Genomic DNA, 21,720 nt, shown 5'->3' with positions numbered 1-21,720 from the left:
AAGAGATTAAGTCTTATGAATATGTAAGAACAATACAACTGTGCTGTAAAGTTAAATCCCAAAACATACCAATTTTTTCTGTATCAATTTTTAAAATGACATTATTTTTTTAAAAGCAAAAATCTAAGGAATTTAAATATTCACCAAAGTAATAGTGAAATAATGTATAGTATATCGATAGGCATATTATACAGAAATAAATATCATAGTATTTAAAAAGGAATAGAGTATAAGAAAATATTCATGATATATAAAGGATATAACTGCACAAATAATATGACCTCAATTGTTAAAAACACATTACTATGTATTAAAAATTTGATAGACACAGCAAAAGAAACCATCAACAAAACAACAAGAAAACCCACTGCATGGGAGAACATATTTGCTAATGTTATCACCGATAAGGGTTTAATCTCCAACATTTATAGGGAACTCATACAACTTAACAAAAGGAAGATAAACAATCCAATCAAAAAATGGGCAAAGGACCTAAACAGACACTTTTCAAAAGAGGACATTCAGAAAGCCAAGAGACATATGAACACATGCTCAAAGTCACTAATCATCCGAGAGATGCAAATCAAAACAACAATGAGGTATCATCCCACACCTGTCAGAATGGCTATCATCAACAAATCAACAAATGATAAATGCTGGAGAGGATGCAGAGAAAAGGGAACACTCGTGCACTGCTGGTGGGAATGCAGAGTGGTGCAGCCACTATGGAAGACAGTATGGAGTTTCCTCAAAAAACTCAAAATGGAACTCCCATTTGACCCAGTGATCCCACTTTTAGGAATATATCCCAAGAAAACAGAAACACCAATCAGAAAGGACATATGCACCCCTATGTTCATAGGAGCACAATTCACCATAGCTAAGATCTGGAAACAGCCTAAGTGCCCATCAGTAGATGAATGGATTAGAAAACTGTGGTACATCTACATGATGGAATACTATGTTGCTGTAAAAAAGAAGGAACTCTTACCATTTGCAACAGCATGGATGGAACTGGAGAGCATTATGCTAAGTGAAATAAGCCAGTCAATGAAGGAAAAATACCACATGATCTCACTCATTCATGGATAATAAAGACCATTACAAACAGATGAACAAAAATAGATACAGAGGCAGAGCAGCATCAAACAGACTGTCAAACTACAGCGGGAAGGGGGAAAGTTGGGGGGGTGGTAAGAGATCAACCGAAGGACTTGTATGCATGCATATAAGCATAACCAATGGAAACAAGACACTGGGGGGTAGAGGAGGCCAGGGGAATGTCAAGGGGGGGGGGGGAGGAAAGGAGACATATGTAATACTCTTTATAATACTTTAAGCAATAAAACAAAATTAAAAAAAATTTGATAGAGAATATAGTAAAACAGTCATAACAGTTAAGTTCATCTCTAAGGGATTATAGATGTTTTTTGTTCTTCATACCTTTCTAAATCTTCTATACTCTTTTTATAATTAAAACTAGAGGCCCGCTGCACGAATTCATGCATGGGTGGGGTCCCTTGGCCTGGCCAGTGATCGAGGCCTATCGGTGGGGCTGGCCAGCTGAGGGGAGGTGATGCGGGAGGTTGGCCAGTGGGGGGAGGGGCTGTGGGAGGTTGGTTGTGCTCCCACTGTGATGAGCGTCTGCCCCCTGGTGGTCAGTGTACATCCCAGTGACTGGTTGACTGGTTGTTCCAGTTTTTCCGTTGTAATGGTTGCTTAGGCTTTAATACATATATAGATAGTTAAAAATATTTTTTAAAAGTTTAAATAGAACACATTATCCTATATAATAAAAGGTTAATATGCAAATCAACCGAATGGCAGAATGACTGGTCGCTATGATGCGCACTGACCACCAGGAGGCAGACACTTAATGCAGGAGCTGCCCCCTGGTGGTCAGTGTGCTTCCACGGGAGGAGCACCACTTAGCCAGAAGCCAGGCTCATGGCTGGCGAGTGCAGAGGTGCTGGCAGGAGCCTCTCCCACCTCCGAAGCAGCAATAAGGCAGTTGGACATCCCCTGAGGGCTCCTGGACTGTGAGAGGGCGCAGGCCAGGCTGAGGGACCCCCTGAGTGCAGGAATTTCGTGCACCGGGCCTCTAATATGTAGTATAATTTTATAAATATTTATTAGAAGTTAAACAATTAACTGAATCTCAGTGTAAATTAACCAAAACTTAAAATTAATATAAAATAGTAATATATAATTAACATAATTATAAATTACTATTTTCATTTTACCCTTGGCTTTGTATTTTGAGTAGATCTATTGCTATTATAATGCACTAGAAGGTATGAAATGTACATTAAACATTTATTAATTCATAAGTTAGAGTAGCTTAGGAACTATAGTGAATTTATTTTTACATATACTGAAGATATTAATATCTAATAAAACTGCCAAAAAATGCTTTATATACTTGAACTACTTTTAAAGATTCTAATATTCTAGAAATACCTATTTATATCTAATAAGATTAATTACAAATATTCTTATCAGTGCAATAAGACAGGTTCTCCTAAGCATCAATATTGTATAACTTTTAGCCATTTTCTAATAGTCTATATTTTACAGAATAAGACCCTAGATATTTCACACAATTCTTAGATAATACTAAGAATTAGCCTTTTAATAAACCCTCATTTGTTGAAAAAAATTAGCAATTAACTGGGGAATATGCATAATGTCTATAATAAGCAGTTTGCCCCAAATACAGGTGCCTTAATAAAAAACATGTATTTTCAAATATTACATTCTACTCTTTCAGATTAATTCTCACAATTAGCTCAAGTCTAGCAACAATTTATTATATTTCAGTATCACATCACAACCTAGATTAAAATTTGACTAATAATAAAAAAGTAAAAATCCTTCAGTTAGAACACTTTCATAATAGAACCTCAGTATGTGTGTGTATATATGTATAAAAAGAGATTTTAAAAAATATCCAATTTAAACATTGTTGAGTAGCTCTCAGGGAAACTATACTAATAAAAGGGTAATATGCTAATTAGACTGGACATCTTCCAGACAACCTTCTGAATGTCTTTCCTGACAAAGCCGGCCAGGGCAGTCGCCCGCCCATGGTCCCAGGTGCCAGTGGCTGCGGCTGCAGCCCGGGAGAAGGAGAAGATGCCTGCCCACGGTCCCGGGCACCAGCAGCTGTGGCTGCGGCCCGGGAGAAGGAGAAGCCACCCGCACCTGTTCCTGGGCACCAGCAGCTGCGGCTAGCTCAGGTGAAGCTGGCCTGAGTCCCAGGTGCCTGCGGCTGGCCAGAGGAAGGGAATCCTGGGTCCTGGGTACAGGCCCGAGGTAGAGGTGGTTAGGGCGATCAGGCAGGCAGACAGGCGAGCGGTTAGGAGCCAGCAGTCCAAGATTGCGAAAGGCATGTCCGACTGCCAGTTTAGGCCCAATCTATGGGATCAGGCCTAAACTGGCAGTCGGACACCCCATGAGAGGTCCTGGATTGGAGAGGGTGCAGGCCAGGCTGAGGGACTGCCCCCACCCTCGGCCATGCACAAATTTCGTGCACCGGGCCTCTAGTCCTATTTAATAAAAGCCTAATATGCTAAGTGTCCAGTCGTCTGGTGGGCCATTCAACCAATCACAGCATAATATGCTAATGATATGCTATGGCTGCTCAACTACTCGCTATGACATGCACTGACCACCAGGGAGCAGAAGCTCTGACTGGTAGGTTAGCTTGCTGCTGGGGTCCGGCCCATCGGAACTGAGCGAGACGGGCTGGACATGCCCTGGAAACCTCCCGCAGTCCTTCCCTGGCTGGCCGACCTCCCACATCCCTCCCCAGCCCCGATCGTGCACTGGTGAGTCCCTTGGTGTGCCCTCTCGCAATCCGGGACCCTTTGGGGGATGTTGGAGAGCCAGTTTTGGCCCGATCCCGCAGGCCACGCTGAGGGACCCACTGGTGCATGAATTTGTGCACCAGGCCTCTAGCTAATCTATAAATATTATTTCCAAGTTACTCATTCAACAAATAATTATATCTTTTCATTCACATTAATTAGTTCAAAAGACTACTAGTTCAAACACTACTGTCATACATTCAATCTGAACTTGTGATACAGACACTCAGTTCATGAACTGCAGAGTGCTCCATTGAGTAGATATTTCTCTAGTGGAAATAAGCTAGGGGATTATTATGACACTTTTCTGACACTTAAGATATTATCATAAGTAGGTATCTTCCACCTGGAAATAACCAAGATTAATTATTATGACACTTTCTTGGCATCCCAGAAATAACATCATACCTAAATATGTTGGTAATTTCTGTCTTAATGTGCTATAGCCCAAAGTATACATATAGATTAAAAAGGAGAAACAGCACCCTGTTCCCTTCTTTAAAAGTGACATCCAGCAGCAGCTGTACATACTCACACACATTAATGGCTCTTCAGTCATCCTCCCCAAATACTTCTTTTGTTGTTGCTCATTTCCAGCAATAATAACAGGCATTTGCTATCAAAGAAAAGTGACATTAAAGAAATAAGATATTTTTATTGCGTATGTAAATTCAGAGATATTACCAATTAAAATAAAGAACTATTTTCCCCCAATGGGTAAGTATAAAGAACTGGCTTTTATTCTGCCTTCTAGTTGGAAAGCTAAAATAAGAAAATAACTCTGTTAATCTAAGTATTTTTATAAAATTAAGTTATATAGGGCTTGATATATAATATACAAAGAATTAAATTTAGGATAAATAATGTGGTATATATAATCAGGCCTCCTAAAAATTGCTCACTAAATTGTAGCATTGAGAGCAGTGGCAGCAAGCCATCAAGATCCTTCTCCTGAATGCTGGATTTTGGCCTTGCCCTTACCTAAGAATTGCCACTGAAACAGCAGCCAAAGTGTATAGTTTCCCCACAGGGATAGTTAGGACTCTAAGTACTGGAGACAAGGTCAGAATGGTAAGTTTTTGGAATCGGAAATACAGGCTTCACTGAAGAATGCTGTGTACCTTTGAAAAGAAAACTGTGCTCTACCAACTCACCTAACCTAGTAGTACTGTCTCATTAACAACAGCTCAGTTACACAATTAATTTTGTAAGTAACTTACCCCCAAAGAATTTGCTTCAATAGCAGTCTGAACTCCTGTACATCCATAAGCCAATTCTTCAGTAATTAAACAGGAATCAAAAGTCCCAAGTCCAAGACCTCCTACAGTATCAAAATATTTTAAAAGCCCATTATAATACGTAGTACATCTCAGCTGAAATTAAGGTGAATTATTACTTCCAATATGACCTAATCAGAAATAATTAAAATAGTTCATTTAATGGTTTTAAAAGCATATTTGCAAATATAGTATCTATAACCCAAGAAACTAAAAATGTGCTAAGGCTAGCACAGTAACAAATTATAGTTCTCTAAAGTAAGTTTTAAAAATTTAAAAAAAAAAATTCTCTTGCTATTTGTAATCTGGACTTGTCTTCATGTTTCAACTTCTATAAAAACTTGATTCCACTCTGCTGAAACTTTGATCCTTTAAATCTGAGGAAAGGAATGAAAACCTCACAGAAAAAAACAAAAACCTCTTAATAAAATGTAAACTCAAAGGTAGAATTAAAATGCAACAAATTGACCAATTCTGGAGGAAAAATTTACTAACGTTTAGGATCAAGTTAAGGTTGGAACCTGTTATAAAGAAGGAATAATGCCTCTCTAAGTGTTGAGTACAAGGCTTCTAGAAGCAGGCAGTACTGAAGTCTGATCAGGGAGACATGGGTAGAAAGTCAACATTTAATGGTAGTAAATATTTAAAGGAATGACTGAGCAGAGTTTCAAAATTTTTCTTGCTTATATGCATTCTAGAATTTAAAAATGTGAAGAAAGCTTACCACAACTTTCTGGAATGTGTGTATTCATTAACCCAAGTTCCCAGGCTCTTTTAATAAGGGGAACAGGATACTGAAAGAAAAGGAAAAAGATGAAAGAAAATAGCTATGTACATTTAAGAATCTAGATAACTTGATTATATAGTCTTGTAAAAAATGTAAAAGATTTTTCTCTCCTCAAAATGCATAGAGGCTTCTGGTCAACATGGCAGAGCAGGCAAATGTGGTATTTGCACCCTCCTACAATCACATCAAAATTACAGCTAAACTACAGAAAACCATAATTCAGAACCACCTGAAATTTAGCAGAATGGAATCCTACAACTAGGGATTTACTAAAGAAGCCACATCAAGATTGGTAGGAGAGGCAGAGATGGAAAATGGGCTGGTTTCACACCCATGGGTGGCAGACAAAAATTGGAAGGGGTATCTCAGCCATGAAGGTGCCCCCAGAGGAGTGAGGGGGTCCCAGCCCCATACCAGGCTACCCAGCCCACGGTTCCAGTGCCAGGAACAGAAGTCTCCATAACTTCTCGTTGTAAAAACCAGCAGGGATTGTGCTGAGGGAGACGGAGGGTTGCTGGAGTCCCAGGTAGTACCTATTAAAGGGCCAGCACACAGACTTACTAGGACTCACTCACTCTGAGCTCCAGCACTTGGGTAGCATCTCAAAAGGCACCAGGGACACACAGGGAGGAACTGAATTGTCTTACACAAGGGCAAGAGCTGGAGGGGCAGCTTTCTCCCAGACAGAAGTGCTGGCAGAGTCCATTGTTCCTTTTTTGAGCCCTTCCCCGCACAGCACCGAGAGGGAGGTGCCATGTCTGAGTCTCCATTAACCTGGCTATCATATCACAGTTCATCCCACACTGGTGATACCCCGAGACTTCATCGCATCCTACTTTCTGGCCTACCCAAGCTGTTTCCAGTGGCTTTTCCATACAAGTGGCCTGTTTCAGTTCATGATTCAAACTTTCCTAAAGTCTCTCAAACAAACTGCATCTGCCCTCTGCAAGCCCTATTCCTTTTGCTAGGTGCCTAAGGATGGGCACTAACGGCAGATGGCCTTGGATCAGGCCTGGTTCGCAGCTTGGCCTCATTGGGGGCCCTCCAAGCCCAGCACAAGTAGCAGCCATCTGCAGATCACTCTGTTGCTCATGCTGGGTGGAACATGGGGTGGGGGTGGGGGTGGCTGGCCTTAGCCTACACTTCCTGGGAAGCCCAGAGCCAGCTTATCTTGTGGACAGCTTCAGACCACATCAAAGCACCAGCCAACTACCTCCATAAGTGACACACTCAAGGGGTGGCCTCAGTGGGCACCAGAGCCCCGCTGAAATAAGTCCTGCTCTGTGGGATGGGGTCCTACACAGCTGATCCTCCATTGAGGTCACAACCAGTCCTTGCAGCCAATCGGACTGGGGGTAAATCCTTTCCACTGACATGCCAATAGCAATCAAAGCTCAGCTACAACAGAGGGTGGAGGGCCACCTGCAGTGCCCAGGTCAGGTGAACAGGGAGACTGTGACACTGTATCCAATAGGATACCTACTACATTAGGCCACTCTGCCATGCTGGGGAGATGCAGAGCTCTACCCAATATACAGAAACAAACACAGAGATACTTACCTCGCCAGTTCTATCATATTCTGCAGCAACTGGGATTATTTCCTCCCTGGCAAATTTACGAGCAGTAGCTTGAAATTCTTTCTGCTGTTCAGTGAACTCTAAGGGAAAGTTATTTAGAAAACATTAAAATAGAACGAGTTGAGGTAAAAAAGCCCTATGGAATTAGTATGTAGAAATTTATGCATATAATGAAGATTTTTAACCCTTGATTAAGCAGAAAGTCAAAAGATCACAAAGGAACTTTGTAACTAATCAAGATTTCATTGTGCAATATAAAGAAATCTAAGCCAAAGGAGATAGGTAATATTTCTAGCTTTTACAAATATTTCCTGAGAACAAGTGAACTGAGAAAATGGGTCTTTTAACTAGAGGAAAGGAAATAATTTGAAACAAGCAGTACTTTAGGAGGCAAAGGATGCTTAAGATAGGGATTTTTATTTCAAATGCTTTGCCCAGGATCTTCATTTTATTTATTTATTTATTTAGTAAATATTTCAAAAATTGATTTTATAGAGAGAGGGAGAGAAACATCGACACGTGAGACATTGATAGACTGCCTCTTGCATCACCCCCCACCCCAACCCCCGCCAACAGGTGGTCAAAATCTGCAACCTGGGCATGTGCCCTGAACCGGAATCGAAACTGCCACCCTTTGGTGTAGGGGATGACGCTGTTATTTATTTTGTGCTACATCCTTAGAAAGAAGAGCAGGAAAATACGTATGCTGCTAACAGCTCTATGGGTAGGGTAATTATGCTAAAGAAAAAACGAGGTCAGCAAGAACGGGTGTGACTAACTGTGGACAATCAGTGGATGGTGATTGATTCTGTTCATTGACAGACATTACTAAGATTTTTAAATCAACATTTCAGACAAATATATACATAGAGAGCAGCATATACATAATAATTTAAGTTCAAAGTCAAAAGACAGAACAAAACATATACCAAAACTAAATCCAAATCCTTGTTCACGTTTTAGAGCAGCTTTTGTATGTTGTGATCTCCAGTCAAAGCGAGAAAGACTTCTCAGGGCCTGTAAAGAACAATTTTATTAAAATAAATTTGATAAATTAAACATTAATCAAATAAGAGAGTACTGACAATTACGAGTACAACAACTTGTTTGATCTCACTCAAGAGCAGAGTGCCTTTAACTATAATTTGATTTCTATAGTAAATAAGCCAATTATCAGATATTTGAACACATATCAAAAAGGAATTTTTTTTAAAGCAATGAAAATAGATCTATTCAGTAGTATTTACATTGCTAAAGTGGGAGTATTTCCAAGGCAAATAATAGTCAGGGGTAGCAGCTAACTTAGAACCACTAGTCTGGAAATCTCACCTACAAGCTGTAGGACACTTGTGATTGAGGAGCAGAAGTGTTGGCAACAATAGGATGGTATTGTACTGTGTGCAAAAGTTGCCCAGTACACTAATTAATTAATTAATTAATTTATTCCTTACCTGAGGATATTTTTTCCATTGATTTTTAAGAGGGTGTGAAAGGGAGGGATGAGGGAGACGGGAGGGAGGAGAAAGAGAAGGAGAGGGAGGGAGGAAAGGGGGAGAGAGAGAAAGAGAGAGAGAGAGAGAGAGAGATGACAGAGACACATGGACTGGCTGCCTCCCAGGTGGGGAGTGAACCCACAACCAAGGTAAGTGCCCTTGACTGGGAATCAAACCCCCACCGACGCTCTAACCACTGAGCAACCATCCAGGGCCAGTCCATCAACTTTGACACTGTCCCTGTGAGCCTCCCACAAATGCCTCTGGGAATCTTCCGCCTGAAGGATATTTTTTCTAAGATATCTCACTCTATTTCACAAACCAAAATAGCCTAAAATCATGTTCTTTATCTTCTGCTGTTTAAGTATTCTCAGAATGTTCTAAGGCAGGGGTAGCCACCAATTTTGTAAATTACATTTTATTGGAACACAGCCACACCATATTGTTAATTGCTGCTTCCACACCAAAGTTGTGTAGTTGCCACAGGGACTATATGATCCACAAAGCCTGTAGGATGCGGCTATAGCGTTAAACCTCCGACTGACCTGTTGGCAAAGCCACAAACAAGTCCCAACTTAGAGGACACACTCCTCTTAGCATAATTAGGCTTGACCTTATGAAGCTCCCTAGATCTTATCTGGGAAGCTAATGGGCTGAGGGAGATGTAGCAAGTGCTGCCAAAACAAGTGAAACTCACAAGAACACTGTAACTATGGTGACCACTACCTTGTTTACCTCTGACTATAAAATAAAGGCTCAGCTTGCCTCTGGATCTCTCTGTGTGACCTCAGGCACGCACAGGAAGATCCACCTAGAACCAGCTTATTCTCTTTGTCTGTCATTTCTTTAATCCTTCGCTGCCCTCACTCAGGCTTTCAAACCCTTGGCTGAGCTGGCTCCGCACAAAAGCCAAAGCTTACTACCTGTTCCTTTACTTTTTTTAAGCTTGCCAGTTCTGTTCTAGACTATTAATATACTACTTGTCTTAACACACAGGGTGAGGCAAAGGTAGGTTTACAGTTGTCCATATGAAAAATAATTCGATAAAAATAATAAGAATAAACTGTTTCGAGTACTCACAACTGTAAACCTAGTTTTGTCCCACCCTCTATATGTATATTTCTTCAAAGATATAGTAAAGATATAATCACATCTATACTTACTGTTCCATTTTAAACTCATTGACAGTTTTTAAAAAAAGTAATCACTTGAATCTGTTAAAATTATCAAATTGAAAACCACTTAACTCCTGAGTAAATGTTTGAGGATGGCCAAAAGTACACAATTTATATTTCAAAGAATTTTGATGGAACTATCCCTAGGCAATTCTAGTAAGTTAGGCAAAGAAAAAAAGAGACAAACTGAATAATATACTAAAAGATCAAGAACTTACGTTGTTCAAAATCTATAAAAAGAAACTGTCCACTATGTAGATTACAACTTTAACTTACAAAGAGAATCACCTACATTTAAAGTGACAATACAGATCGTCAAGTATCTTAATTTAAACAGCCCTTTCAAAATTACATACTTTATACTACAATTTTGAAAAATTACATAAAGTATGAAAATTCACATTTCTTTGTAATTTTGCTTAATTTTATTTTCGAAGTGAAACACGGTTTCTCTGGTCCTCATTATCCAGTGGTAACAGACCAAACCTATTCTCATTTACAACCACATGCCTCATGTTAATTCACTGATTGTCCAGGTCAGGCCTAAGAATAAGGCACTATATTGATTCCTATTTTGCACTTGAAGAAACTTAGGCTCAGGAAGGTCAAGTAAAATTGGCCAAAGTCACTCTGCTATTAGCTGGTAGAACCAAGATTCTAACTCTAACATTTACTAAGAGCCCATGCCATTGACCGCCTTGCTATACCACTCTTTCAGTTTCAAGTCTCCTAATTGGTTATTAGGTTCTATAAAGAAGAATAACATCCCACAAAAATCAACCCCCAAAACGTGACTCTTCTAAATATGTGTGAAAGGGCGAGGGCTAAGCCCTCCATCTTGCCCCAGGGTAAGGGCTACGCCCTCCATCTTACCTTGGCCACGTGCTTGGCAAGGAGCTTCTTCCCGGAAGTCTAAGACTCTGCTAGCCACACCCAGGAACAAGACACCGACTTGCACCTGGCCAGCACCTGGCCAATCGGCAGAGCACTGTCCTTTCTCCTCCCCTTACTCCAACCCCCTATAAAACCCGTCTCCATAGAGAGTTTTCTCTCTCTCTGCTTCCTGTCGCTGCGTCGGCAGGGTGGGGGAGCCGAGCTAGCTCGAATACAGACTCCTATGCTTTTGCATCGGACTGGCTGGCTCCCTGATGTGGTTTCTTGGGGATCCTGAAATCTGGGCATAACAATGTGCTCAGATACCACTATACAAAAATTAGACCTCACAAAAAAAAAAATGTATAGTGGCTTTCTGAGAAACTTTAAATAGGGTATATTAGATTGAAAATAATTTACAAAAAATATGATTTAAAAAAAATACATTTTATATAAAACAAAGTACAAAGGTAGTTGCAGCCAGGGAACAATGCCCATTGACCTGTAAATTATATAATTTAATGTTAATCATTTAGTGATGTGTTTTAATAGATACCAGATATAGGAACAGTATATTATTTGGACTTAGAACTGCTAAACTCAAGTTGAGTTTGAGTTTGACATTCCACAAAATTTTTGAGACCTTGGATCGGTTACAAACTTCTTGTCACTTCTTTTCAAACCTGGAAAATGGAGTTTGAAAAGGAATCACCATTTGTTGAGATGATTAAAATGGGATGATGTCTTGGAAGCATAGTGCCATATGGTTTTAGTACATTGGGTTCTCTGCCCCGAGCAATAGAATTCCAAATCTCTAAAAGAGAGCAACTTTAATCAAGCGTCAACTCTGCAATAATGGCACAACTAAAATTAAACACTTCTGTATATTTCTTAGGGATATAAGAGCCTTAGCATTACAGGAATGTCAAAAAAGGGATACAGGGGCTGAAATTTTCTGGATGGATTTTTTTTCCCCCTATATCCTTCCTTAGAGAGACTGAGAAATCTGTCTTTTTTTTTCTGGTGTCAGAGCTAAAAATCATTTTTAAAAATCCCCCTATTTGTGCCTTCAGAAGTGATGAACTTACACAGCAATGACAAATAAGGAGGCACAATCCATTAGGATTATTCTAAATTCTAACACTGTTACTTTGGTCAGGAACATAACTTTCTTAAATCAGCCATAAGTGACCTTTTAATGGCAGTCTTGTGTGAATATATCAATAATATTTAGGATAGCAAAATGCATCTAGTGACAGTTGAGAATCTGTGCAACACAACACTGGAATATACAAACTTCAAGAAGAATTCTGCAGTAGGTTTTCTCTTTTTACTTTTTTTAAACGAATGAAACATGTTCCTCCTCATTGCAAACCCCAAAGCGCATTAAACATATTAAGTATCCACTTCCCGTTCCCCGTGACTTTGCAGGCCTTCGAGATAAAATTATCTGAATTCTGCATTTTCTCGTCTACATCAATTGCAGAATGAGATTCCCTTCGCGGGCTGGGGACAGGGAGCTGCGAGATGGAAGAGATACGAAGCCAGTTCAGCACAAACAGGCCCGCCCAAGGCAGACAGGTCCACTTCGGCCAATGGCGGGGTGCCCGGGGAAAACAGGTGAAGGGTTCAAGAGCAGAGACAGAAAAAGGACATTCTAAATGGTGGACGCCATTGCATACCGGGCAGCTGCCGAGAGGACGGGGAGGGTCAAAACCTGGGACGTATTCAGTCCCATCGTGAGAGCAGGGGTGAGCCTGACTGCAGGGAAGGGGGAAAGGGGGATCCAGGGTCCGGATCCCGGCCCGGGATGGGCTCCTTCCTCACCGCGGCTTCCGACCCCCCTCCCTCCCCTCCCCTGTCTCCCGCTGGTGCCCACCCCCCAACCACCCCAATCACCCCGCCTCCGCAGCCCCATCCGGCCCTGCTCTCCCTCTCACCCCGCCGCTGCGCCTCAACATCGCTGCCATGGCGACTCGCTGAACTACTGCTCGGTCCTTCACACCGCGCGATCGGCCGAGACTAAATCGGGCTCCGGGGTCGCCAGTGACGGGGGCCCGGATGCCCCGCCCTCCCGAGACCGACGGAGGGCGGGGCCCGAGGGGGGGCGGGGCCCGAGGGGCGGGGCAGCCAAAGACGGCGGCGCGGAGGGCCAAGGATGGAGGGACTGCGCGGGCGGCTCGGCGGGGCTCGCTCCCTGGGTGTCCTCGCGACTTTGGGAGGGTGTCTGACGCCCCGCTGGTCCGCGGGCTGGTCCCCGAAAGGGCTTCGCTGCCATCGGGTCCTCTGAGTTCAGACAACGCGCCCTCCTGGGGGAAACCGAGGCTGACGGCGGCGTGGAGAGGGAGCCCGGAAGGCGGCTTGGCCGTGGGACGCTGGGGCGGGGGGGTCAGCGAGCACGCGACGTGCGAAGGGCGGGGGGAGAGGGAGGGAGGGGGAGGGGATAGGGGGCTGGGCGCGGGGCAGGGCGGGAATGTGGGTGAAAGGTCACGGTCGTCGCCGGAGGCTTGGGGCAAAGGTCACCCTGGGCTTCACCCTGGGCTTCATTCACCCTTGTTCTCCCTGGGAAAAGCCGTCAAACCCAACTCGTTTCTGCTTTAAGGATTCAAGATTCATTTTACTCTCAAATGCCGGACCTAAAGCGAAAGGATGTTCTGTGCGCCTCGGTCACGTAAACGAGCAGGGGCATTTCATCACGTAGGTACATCCGACCTTTTGGAGTATTGCCCGGGCTATTTATTCCTGCCCACGTGTGCAGAGGCGGAGAGCGTCCTTGCAAGTGAGGTTGCCACAGGAGCCTGTCTAAATCCAGTTGGCTCAGCGAGTGACTGTGGAAAGAGAGTGTCTCCGGAAGAATTCTGCTTCCAGTCACCCCCTCTTCCAGTTAGACCCCGGGGTTCTGTGATGTTACAAAGCGCAGGGATGTGCAGAGTTGTCCAGGTTTGGGGAGCTCTGTGAAGGCGCGCTCCATGGGTGACCTTGCGGCTTGGGAGGGGTGTGATGCCCCGCTGGGGGCTGCCTTGGTCCGAGGGGTGGTCCCCATGAAAGCCAGGAGTGTCAGTGTTTCCCACAATCCCTAGGACTTTCCATTTTTCTTGCTCCCTTCCTAGTACAGGCCCTCATCACTCACACCTATGTCTTGTTACTAATTTAACAATATTGTTGCCTGCCAAAGGCTTGCCATAATCTCATTCTAATTTAGCGGTTTGATTTCTATATCTGGTTATTGTACTCGCCACGCAAGAACCTTATATTTTGTCTTCTGGGGACATATTTATTCAGACCAGGTACAACGCAGAATCTTAATTAAGTGCTATATTCATAGTAAAAGTAACGGGAATTCGGAAAAGAGAACTCAGTTTGTCCTGCAATCAGCAAGAAAGCCTTCAAGAGGTAGATAAAACACAAAATGGACTGTTAAAGATTGGTAAGGTTTGGCTATGCATGCATTTTTCCTCCAAATTTCTTATTCCGAACATTTTAAACAGAAAAGCTGAACAAAAGTACAGAATCACCCATATGCCCATCACTTGGATTTAAAAATTGTTTGTCATATTTGTTTTACTTATAAGTTTGTGTGTGTGTGTGTATATATATATATATATATATATATATATATATATATATACACACACATACTAGAGGCCCGGTGCACAAAAATTTGTGCACTCGGGGGTGGGGAGGGGGGCCCCCTCAGCCCGGCCTGTGCCCTCTCGCAGTCTGGGACCCCTCCGGAGATAATGACCTGCTGGCTTAGGCCTGCTCCCGGGTGGCAGAGGGCAGGCCCAATTCCTAGGTGCAGCCCCTGGTCAGGCTCAGAGCAGGGCCGATTGGGGGGTTGGGGCACCGCCCCCTGTCACACTCAAGGCAGGGTCGATGGGGAGGTTGCGGCACTACCCCCTGTCATGCACAGAGCAGGGGGGTTGGGCGCTGCCCCCTGTCATGCACAGAGCAGGGCCCATCAGGGGATTGGGGTGCTCCCCCCTGTCACACACACAGAGCAGGGCAGATCAGGGGGTTGGGGCACCGCCCTCTATCACCCACAGAGCAGGGCGAATAGGAGGTTGTGGCTCCGCCCCCTGTCACACACAGAGCTGCAGGGCGATCAGGGGGTTTGGGCGCTGCCCCCTGTCACCCTGATCCGGTGCCAGGAGGCCTCGCGGCTCCGCTGATCCTGGTGCTGGGAGGCATATTACCCTTTTACTATATAGGATAGAGGCCTAGGGGCCGGCTGGTTTGCCCTGAAGGGTGTCCTGGATCAGGGTGGGGTCCCCACTGGGGTGCCTGGCCAGCCTTGATGAGGGGATGATGGCTGTTTGCAGCTGGTCACACACCCTTCAGGGTGGGGGGTCCCCACTGGGGTGCCTGGCCAGTCTGGGTGAGAGGCTGAGGGCTGCTTTCAGGCTGGCGGTTGTTGACTGAAGCTCCCAACTGCTCCTTTTTTTTCTTTTTTTTTTCTTTTTTATTCTGGGTCAGCTTTAGCTCTGGCTCTAGCTCTGAGGCTTCCGCTGCTGAAAGCAAGTATCTGGTTTGTTTGGGTTCTATAATCGAAACAATGTATAACTCCAGCTCTGAGATCCCGGCTGGCTGAAAGCTGGTTTCTGGGGTTTTGTTTAGCTTCTATATTTGTTACAATGTTTCAAACTGCAAGTTCAGAGGCCGGCAGCGGCAGGCGGGGAACGTTGGAGTCCTCTGTCACTGAAGCAAGCAAGCCTCATGTTCGCTTCCAGCTGCCTGGCTGCCAGCCGCCATCTTGGCTGACAGTTAATTTGCATATCACCCTGATTAGCCAATGGGAAGGATAGCAGTCATACGCTAATTACCATGTTTCTCTTTTATTAGTGTAGATATATGTGTGCGTCTGATTATTTTTGTAAGAACCATAAGTTTTAGATATTAAGACACTTCACCTCTAAATACTTTGGCTATACATCTGTGAGGATACTGTCCTATGTAACCACAAAACATTTATCACGTCTAAAAAAATTAAGTTATTTTCTAATATAAAGTCAATATTTATATTTCCCCAGTTGCCCCAAAGTGCCTTTTGTATGTCTAGCAGGGTCCTTGAATAATGTTGTTTTGTTATGTTTTTTTTCTGAGATAAACTATGCTTTATTGAATTGTATTAAAAATATTTAATATATTTAATGTAATTTAATTGAACTTGAGGCCAAATGAGTTGTTCTTTTTTTTTTCCCTTAGGTACTACTATTTCTTTTTATTGTTAACACTATCACCGATGTCTCCCGCCTTTGTCCACATCCACCTAGCAATCCCCTTCCCTGGCCTTCACCACACTTCTGTGTGTGTCCGTGGTGTAACCATATATGTTCCTTGGCTAATCTCTTCACCTTCTTTTATCCAATCTCCCCCACCAGCTCCCCACTGACATTTGTCGGTCTGGTCCATGTATCCATGCCTCCGGTCCTATTTTGCTTGTCAGTTTATTTTGTCCATTAGATTCCACATATTAGTGAGATCATATGGTATTTGTCTTTCTCTGACTGGCTTATTTCACTTAGCATAATAAGTCTCCAGGTCCATCCATGCTGCCGCAAAGGGTAAGAGTTCCTTCTTAATTACAGGTGCATAGTATTCCATTGTATAAATGTCCCAGTTTTTTCTGTAATGTTGTTGATGATGAGATGTCGTAGAAACTTAACTTTTGTTTATATCAATTAGCCTATGATAAAATTGGTTTTGTTATACTTCATTTCAACTAAAGTTGCAGAACCTATCTATGATGTTAAGATTTAATTTACAGTACTTTGTTTTTGAACCAGGATCCTATCAATGATTGCCTATTGCAGTTGGGTTTTAACTGTCTTTGGTCTCTTTTAACCCAAAACTTAATCTTTATTCCCCGCCCGCCTGCCCCGTCCCCCAAAAGAGAAAATAACTTTGATTTTTTTTTTAAAAGAAACCAAGCTAGTTGTCCTGAAGAATGCCTTAATTCTGAATTTTTAAATTGTATTTATTTGTGCTTCTAGACCTTGAATTTCCTGTAAACTGCAAGTTACTAGATTCTTGAGTAGTTGAGATTAAAAAAAGGATGCTTTTTGGATGATACTGTGCCATTTATATTGTCTCACATTAGGTCCTAATGTGTTGGTGAACCTTTCAAGCTCAGCGTGTCAGCATTTTGAAACCCTAACTTAGCTCTGGTACCGTGTCACATATAGAAATTTTTTGATATTTGCAACCATAGTAAAACAAAGATTTATATTTTTGATATTTATTTTATATATTTAAATTCCATTTAACAAAGAAAAATGAACCAAAAAAATGAGTTCGCGTGTCACCTCTGACATGCGTGTCGTAGGTTCGCCATCACTGCATGATTCGGAGGTGTTTAATGTCAGGTGGGTCCCATTACTAGTGATGATAAATTTGATCATTGGATTCAAGTGCTGACAGGCAGATTTTTCTATGGTTAAAGGCTGTTATGTTACCTTGACAAGAAGTAATTTATGGGTATATTTGACATAATACCAAACAACCTCTCCTACATTTTCCCCAGTAGTAGACATGGAATCAGCACCTTTTTAATTGGAGATTGTCCCACAAAACTTATTCAGTTTTTAGGTGAAATAAATATCCCCGCATTGTTCCTTTGTCTCTTGCCACCTTCTTGTAACTCATGGGAAAGTGACATAAAAACAGACCATTCTTTTAACTAGTGGTTCTTAACCTGGGGCTATTGAATAAACTTAAGGTAGATCTGAGAATCATTTGGAGTTAAATGGGAAAAAGAATTATACCTATGCATATATTCCCGAGGAGGTGATCCTACCTGGTGGGCAAGTAAGTGTTTATGAGTTCAGATGCCAATACAGTGGGGCCTTGACTTACGAGTTTAATTCGTTCCATGACGGAGCTCGTAACTCAAATTACTCGTATGTCAAATCAGAAAGTGAACGAGTGAGACACGTGATGCTGGGCTGATGTTGTGGCATTCACTGTGACGTTCGCTGCGCCAACTAGCGGTGGGGTATTTGAAGCTGGCTCGTAACCCGAATTTTATCTGGCAACTCAAAGCAAAAAATCAGCCGAGAGACGGCTCCTATCTCGAGAAACTCGTTAGTCGGGACACTCGTAAGTCAAGGCCCCACTGTGTTTGGAAGATATGATGGAGGAAGTAGTTGGAGGTTTTCTTCTGATTGTTTCTGTTTCTCAGTGGAATAGGAAGTTAGGTTACTAGCTGAGAGTGAGGAAATGTTGTAAATCTGAGGAAAGAGTGAAACATTGAGTAAGCATTTCTTCTTTACTCAAACGTTCTAGGGATGGAGATGTAAAGGGATGAGGGACAGTGTAGAGGTGGTAAGTTCAATGCATCAACATGCCTAGTGAGTTTGAAAAATTAATGGATCTGGAATATAGGAGAGAATGATCTGAAAATATAGAGGCTAGCAGTCCTGTGGACGAGTGTACTTATAGTAAAGACAAGGTCTAAGGTACCATGGCAGTAAGAAGTTGAAGCAGAGCAGAGAACAATGTTATTGTAGGAAAGAGAACCAAAGCATTGGAGAAGCCAGCATAATGGAAGAATTATCTCTGTGGATATTGAAAATGTTAAAAATTATAACTTGTTTGAGAGAAAGTGACTTTGAGCCAAGTGCAAAGCTCTTGGTAGCATACATGTTTTTATCTCAGTTAAATAAGAAAAAATGATGATAGAATTGTAATTATAAGCTAATATGTTTGGTGCAAAACAGTATTAACCTTTCTGGTACCTGATGTTTTTTCTCTTTCATTCCTTTTCAAATAGTACTCTTGTTATGTTTTCTCTAGCAATAGTAATAGAACCAGATATACTATTTTGTTATCATAAAAGATGATTTTGTGGAAAAGAAATTGAGGATTACACCTCTGCCAAGCCTCTAAGAGTTGCTTAAGGCTTTGTCAACCTTGGCAATGAAAACCCAGTTTCTCTTAAGTGACTCTTCTGTTTTTGGAGCAAAGGACATAATCAAATATGACTGATCCCATTTTAAGAACTAGGTATAGCTACTTAGATTCAGGACCAAATCCTTATGGTGATGTTTTTCTCTTAAAGACCTCTTTTTTTTTTTTTTAAACGCATGAAGGAGTAATCTGTATATTCATTTTTTTTAAGTGAGCCTCATAAAATGTAGTCACATTGGAACCACTAATTGTTGTAGTGTTTTGTTTTTCTTTTTTTTTTTTTTCACAGTTTTAAAAAAATATATTTTTATTGATTTCAGAGAGGAAGGGAGAGGAGAGAGAGAGAGAAACATCAATAATAAGAGAATCATTGATCAGTTGCCTCCTGCATGCGCCACACTGGGGATCCAGCGCACAGTCCGGGCATGTGCCCTGACCAGGAATTGAATGGACCTCCTGGTTCACAGGTCAACACTTAACCACTGAGCTGCTGTGGTCCAGCCCCAGCGGGTCCAGGGATCCCCAAAGGTGTGGACGGAGTCGGCAAAGAAGGAAAGGCACGGGGTCAGCGTTCAGTTGATCAGCATAGTCGGGTTCTCTTGTCAGGGTCTCCTGCCATGTTCTTTAGCCAGGTTCTGGTCAGGTTCTCTTGCCATTTTCTTGCTAAGTTCTCCAGTGAAGTTCTGTAGCCAGGTTCAGTCCAGGATCTTTTGCCATGTTCTCTGGCTAGGTTCTGGTTAGGATCTGACGAGGATCTGACGAGGAGCTGATGAGGAGCTGATGAGGTTCTGATGATGATCTGATGATTATTGTCTTGTTACATCTATATTTATACCAGTGGATTTTAATCCTGTCAATTTCTATTACAAAGGTTAGGGCGTTTCTTATCTCCATTCCAGGGAGTAAAGATTATGTAGCTTAACTACCCGCCTGGCACTTAATTAAGGGGTTGTATCCCCTCCCTAACCTCAGGGAAAGATCCTCACCTGGGGAAACAACCTTTCTCGGAGAGGTGACCTTGGTTAAAACACATGGCGCTAAAGGGAGCAAACATATTAAGAACAGTATGCTATATACGCCAGGTCCCTTGAAACAGCAAGGATGGACTGGCTCCCGGCAAATTCCCCCTTTTTTATTTTTTAAATGATAGCTCATGTAAATCAGCGGCCACCTCTTGGATTGGGTTGTTTAAGACTCGGAAGAAGACTGGCAAGCAATGACAATAAGCATAGCTATAAACATAGTGGATGGAGTGCACAAGGAGCCCCGTTCCTTAGGAGGTTGCCGGCCTCTTCAGTCAAGAGATTTCAGCTGTCCTCAAGTTGTTGGTTTGATTGTCTTTGTTGGTCTGGCTAGCGGGTGGCATCACTGGCGACGGGCTTCCCGAAGCGTCAGCGAGTTGAAGGGCTGCATCAAAGGGTCCATCAGGGCCGTGCTTGATGGTGGTGTCGGTGTCCGGGAGGAGTCAGCTGTGCCCTCTGGGTTGGACAATATGGATGATACCGGGGAGGAGGAGGATGAGGAGGAGATGGAGAGTGGTGTGACATAAGGTCGGATTAGATGGTCTGGAATCCACACAGGTGAGTCTGCATCCTGTGGAAATATACAAGCATCTCCTCTCCCCCAGGTTAAAAGTACATCAGGTCCCTTCCAGGCTCCTGTAAGTAAGTCTTTCCATTTGACGAAAAAAGTGAGTTTCTGCTAAATGAAAGTTTCTTTTGCTGATTTACTCAGAGTCCTCGGACTTAGCTGAGAGAGTAGCTTCCACTTCTTGATTTTCTACCATCTGTTGGGCCTCAGTTGTTAACTTTTTCAGCTGACCCCATATTGGCACCTCAGTCCCTTGCATAGCCTTTCTTTTCTTCTTTTTTCCGCTTTTCTGTCATCGGGGCAACTCTAAGTCTTTGGAACGATGAGACAAGGAGCTTCTCTGGGTCCATTGTGGTGACGCACGTAATGCATTTACTCAATCCAAAGCAGGCATTAAAAAGAAAAACCCCAAATGCTCTCTTGTATCCATTTTAAGAGTAGGATTGGCACTTTTCGCTATTACCAGAGTCCTGATCTATCACCCCAGGGAGAGCTTGCCAATCCTGCACTTTCCCGGGGTGGAAAGGCTGCAATGGGGTTAAGGATAAGGCTCCTTGGGCCTACCTTCTCCCATGCCTTTACATTTACCTTTCCTTCCTCAGAAAAGCATGGATATACTTCTTGTATAAAACATTCCGTCTGACTGGGAGTAACCTTAACTCCTCTGCTAGCAAGCATATGTGTTAAAAGATCAATACAGAGTCTTTTTTTCTTTAGACTCAGTATGGCACATCTTCTTAATCTAAAGATCAATACAGAGTCTTCTTTCTTTGGACTCAGTATGGCACATCTTCTCAATCTAAGTTCTGTACTATCCACCTTCTTACCCTACTTATCCTCTATAGGGGGGTCTGTAGCACCCTGGTGGAGTCCTATCCATCCCAAGTGTGGGGGTTCTCAATGGGGGGGGGGGCTTACCTAGGGGAATCCTGTTCCAGGGGTTCCCAAAGGTGTGGACGGAGTCGGCAAAGACTATCCACCCTCTTTCTACGGTGGAGTCCTTATCCGTCCCGAGTGCAGGGGGGCTTACCTAAGGGTCCCTGTTCGGGCGCCAATTGCTGGGGTCCAACCCCAGCGGGTCCAGGGGTCCCCAAAGGTGTGGACGGAGTCGGTGAAGAAGGAATGACATGGAGACAGCGTTCAGTTGATCAGCAGCCTAGCCAGGATCTC

General features: G+C 42.9%; 1 protein-coding gene across 1 annotated transcript in view; it reads right to left on the bottom strand.

The window, feature by feature from the left end:
* ACADM (acyl-CoA dehydrogenase medium chain) overlaps positions 1-13,101 on the bottom strand; it is a 38,273-nt gene extending 25,172 nt beyond the window's left edge. Inside the window, exons 1-6 of the mRNA XM_070405396.1 lie at positions 12,993-13,101; positions 8,441-8,528; positions 7,494-7,591; positions 5,871-5,940; positions 5,090-5,190; positions 4,405-4,485 (exon numbers count right to left, since the gene is read on the bottom strand). Of these exons, the coding sequence (XP_070261497.1) occupies positions 4,405-4,485; positions 5,090-5,190; positions 5,871-5,940; positions 7,494-7,591; positions 8,441-8,528; positions 12,993-13,022 (468 nt within the window). The 5' untranslated portion in view covers positions 13,023-13,101. The remainder of the gene's footprint in view (positions 1-4,404; positions 4,486-5,089; positions 5,191-5,870; positions 5,941-7,493; positions 7,592-8,440; positions 8,529-12,992) is intronic.
* Positions 13,102-21,720: the final 8,619 nt, after the last annotated feature.

The sequence above is a fragment of the Myotis yumanensis genome, unplaced genomic scaffold (genome assembly GCF_028538775.1).
Source record: "Myotis yumanensis isolate MYYU_CA2020_CCGP unplaced genomic scaffold, mMyoYum1.0.hap1 SCAF_2, whole genome shotgun sequence".
Lineage (NCBI taxonomy): Eukaryota > Metazoa > Chordata > Mammalia > Chiroptera > Vespertilionidae > Myotis > Myotis yumanensis.
The sequence above is the reverse complement of the archived record's forward strand: the minus strand, read 5'-3'. Positions and strand labels throughout refer to the sequence as shown.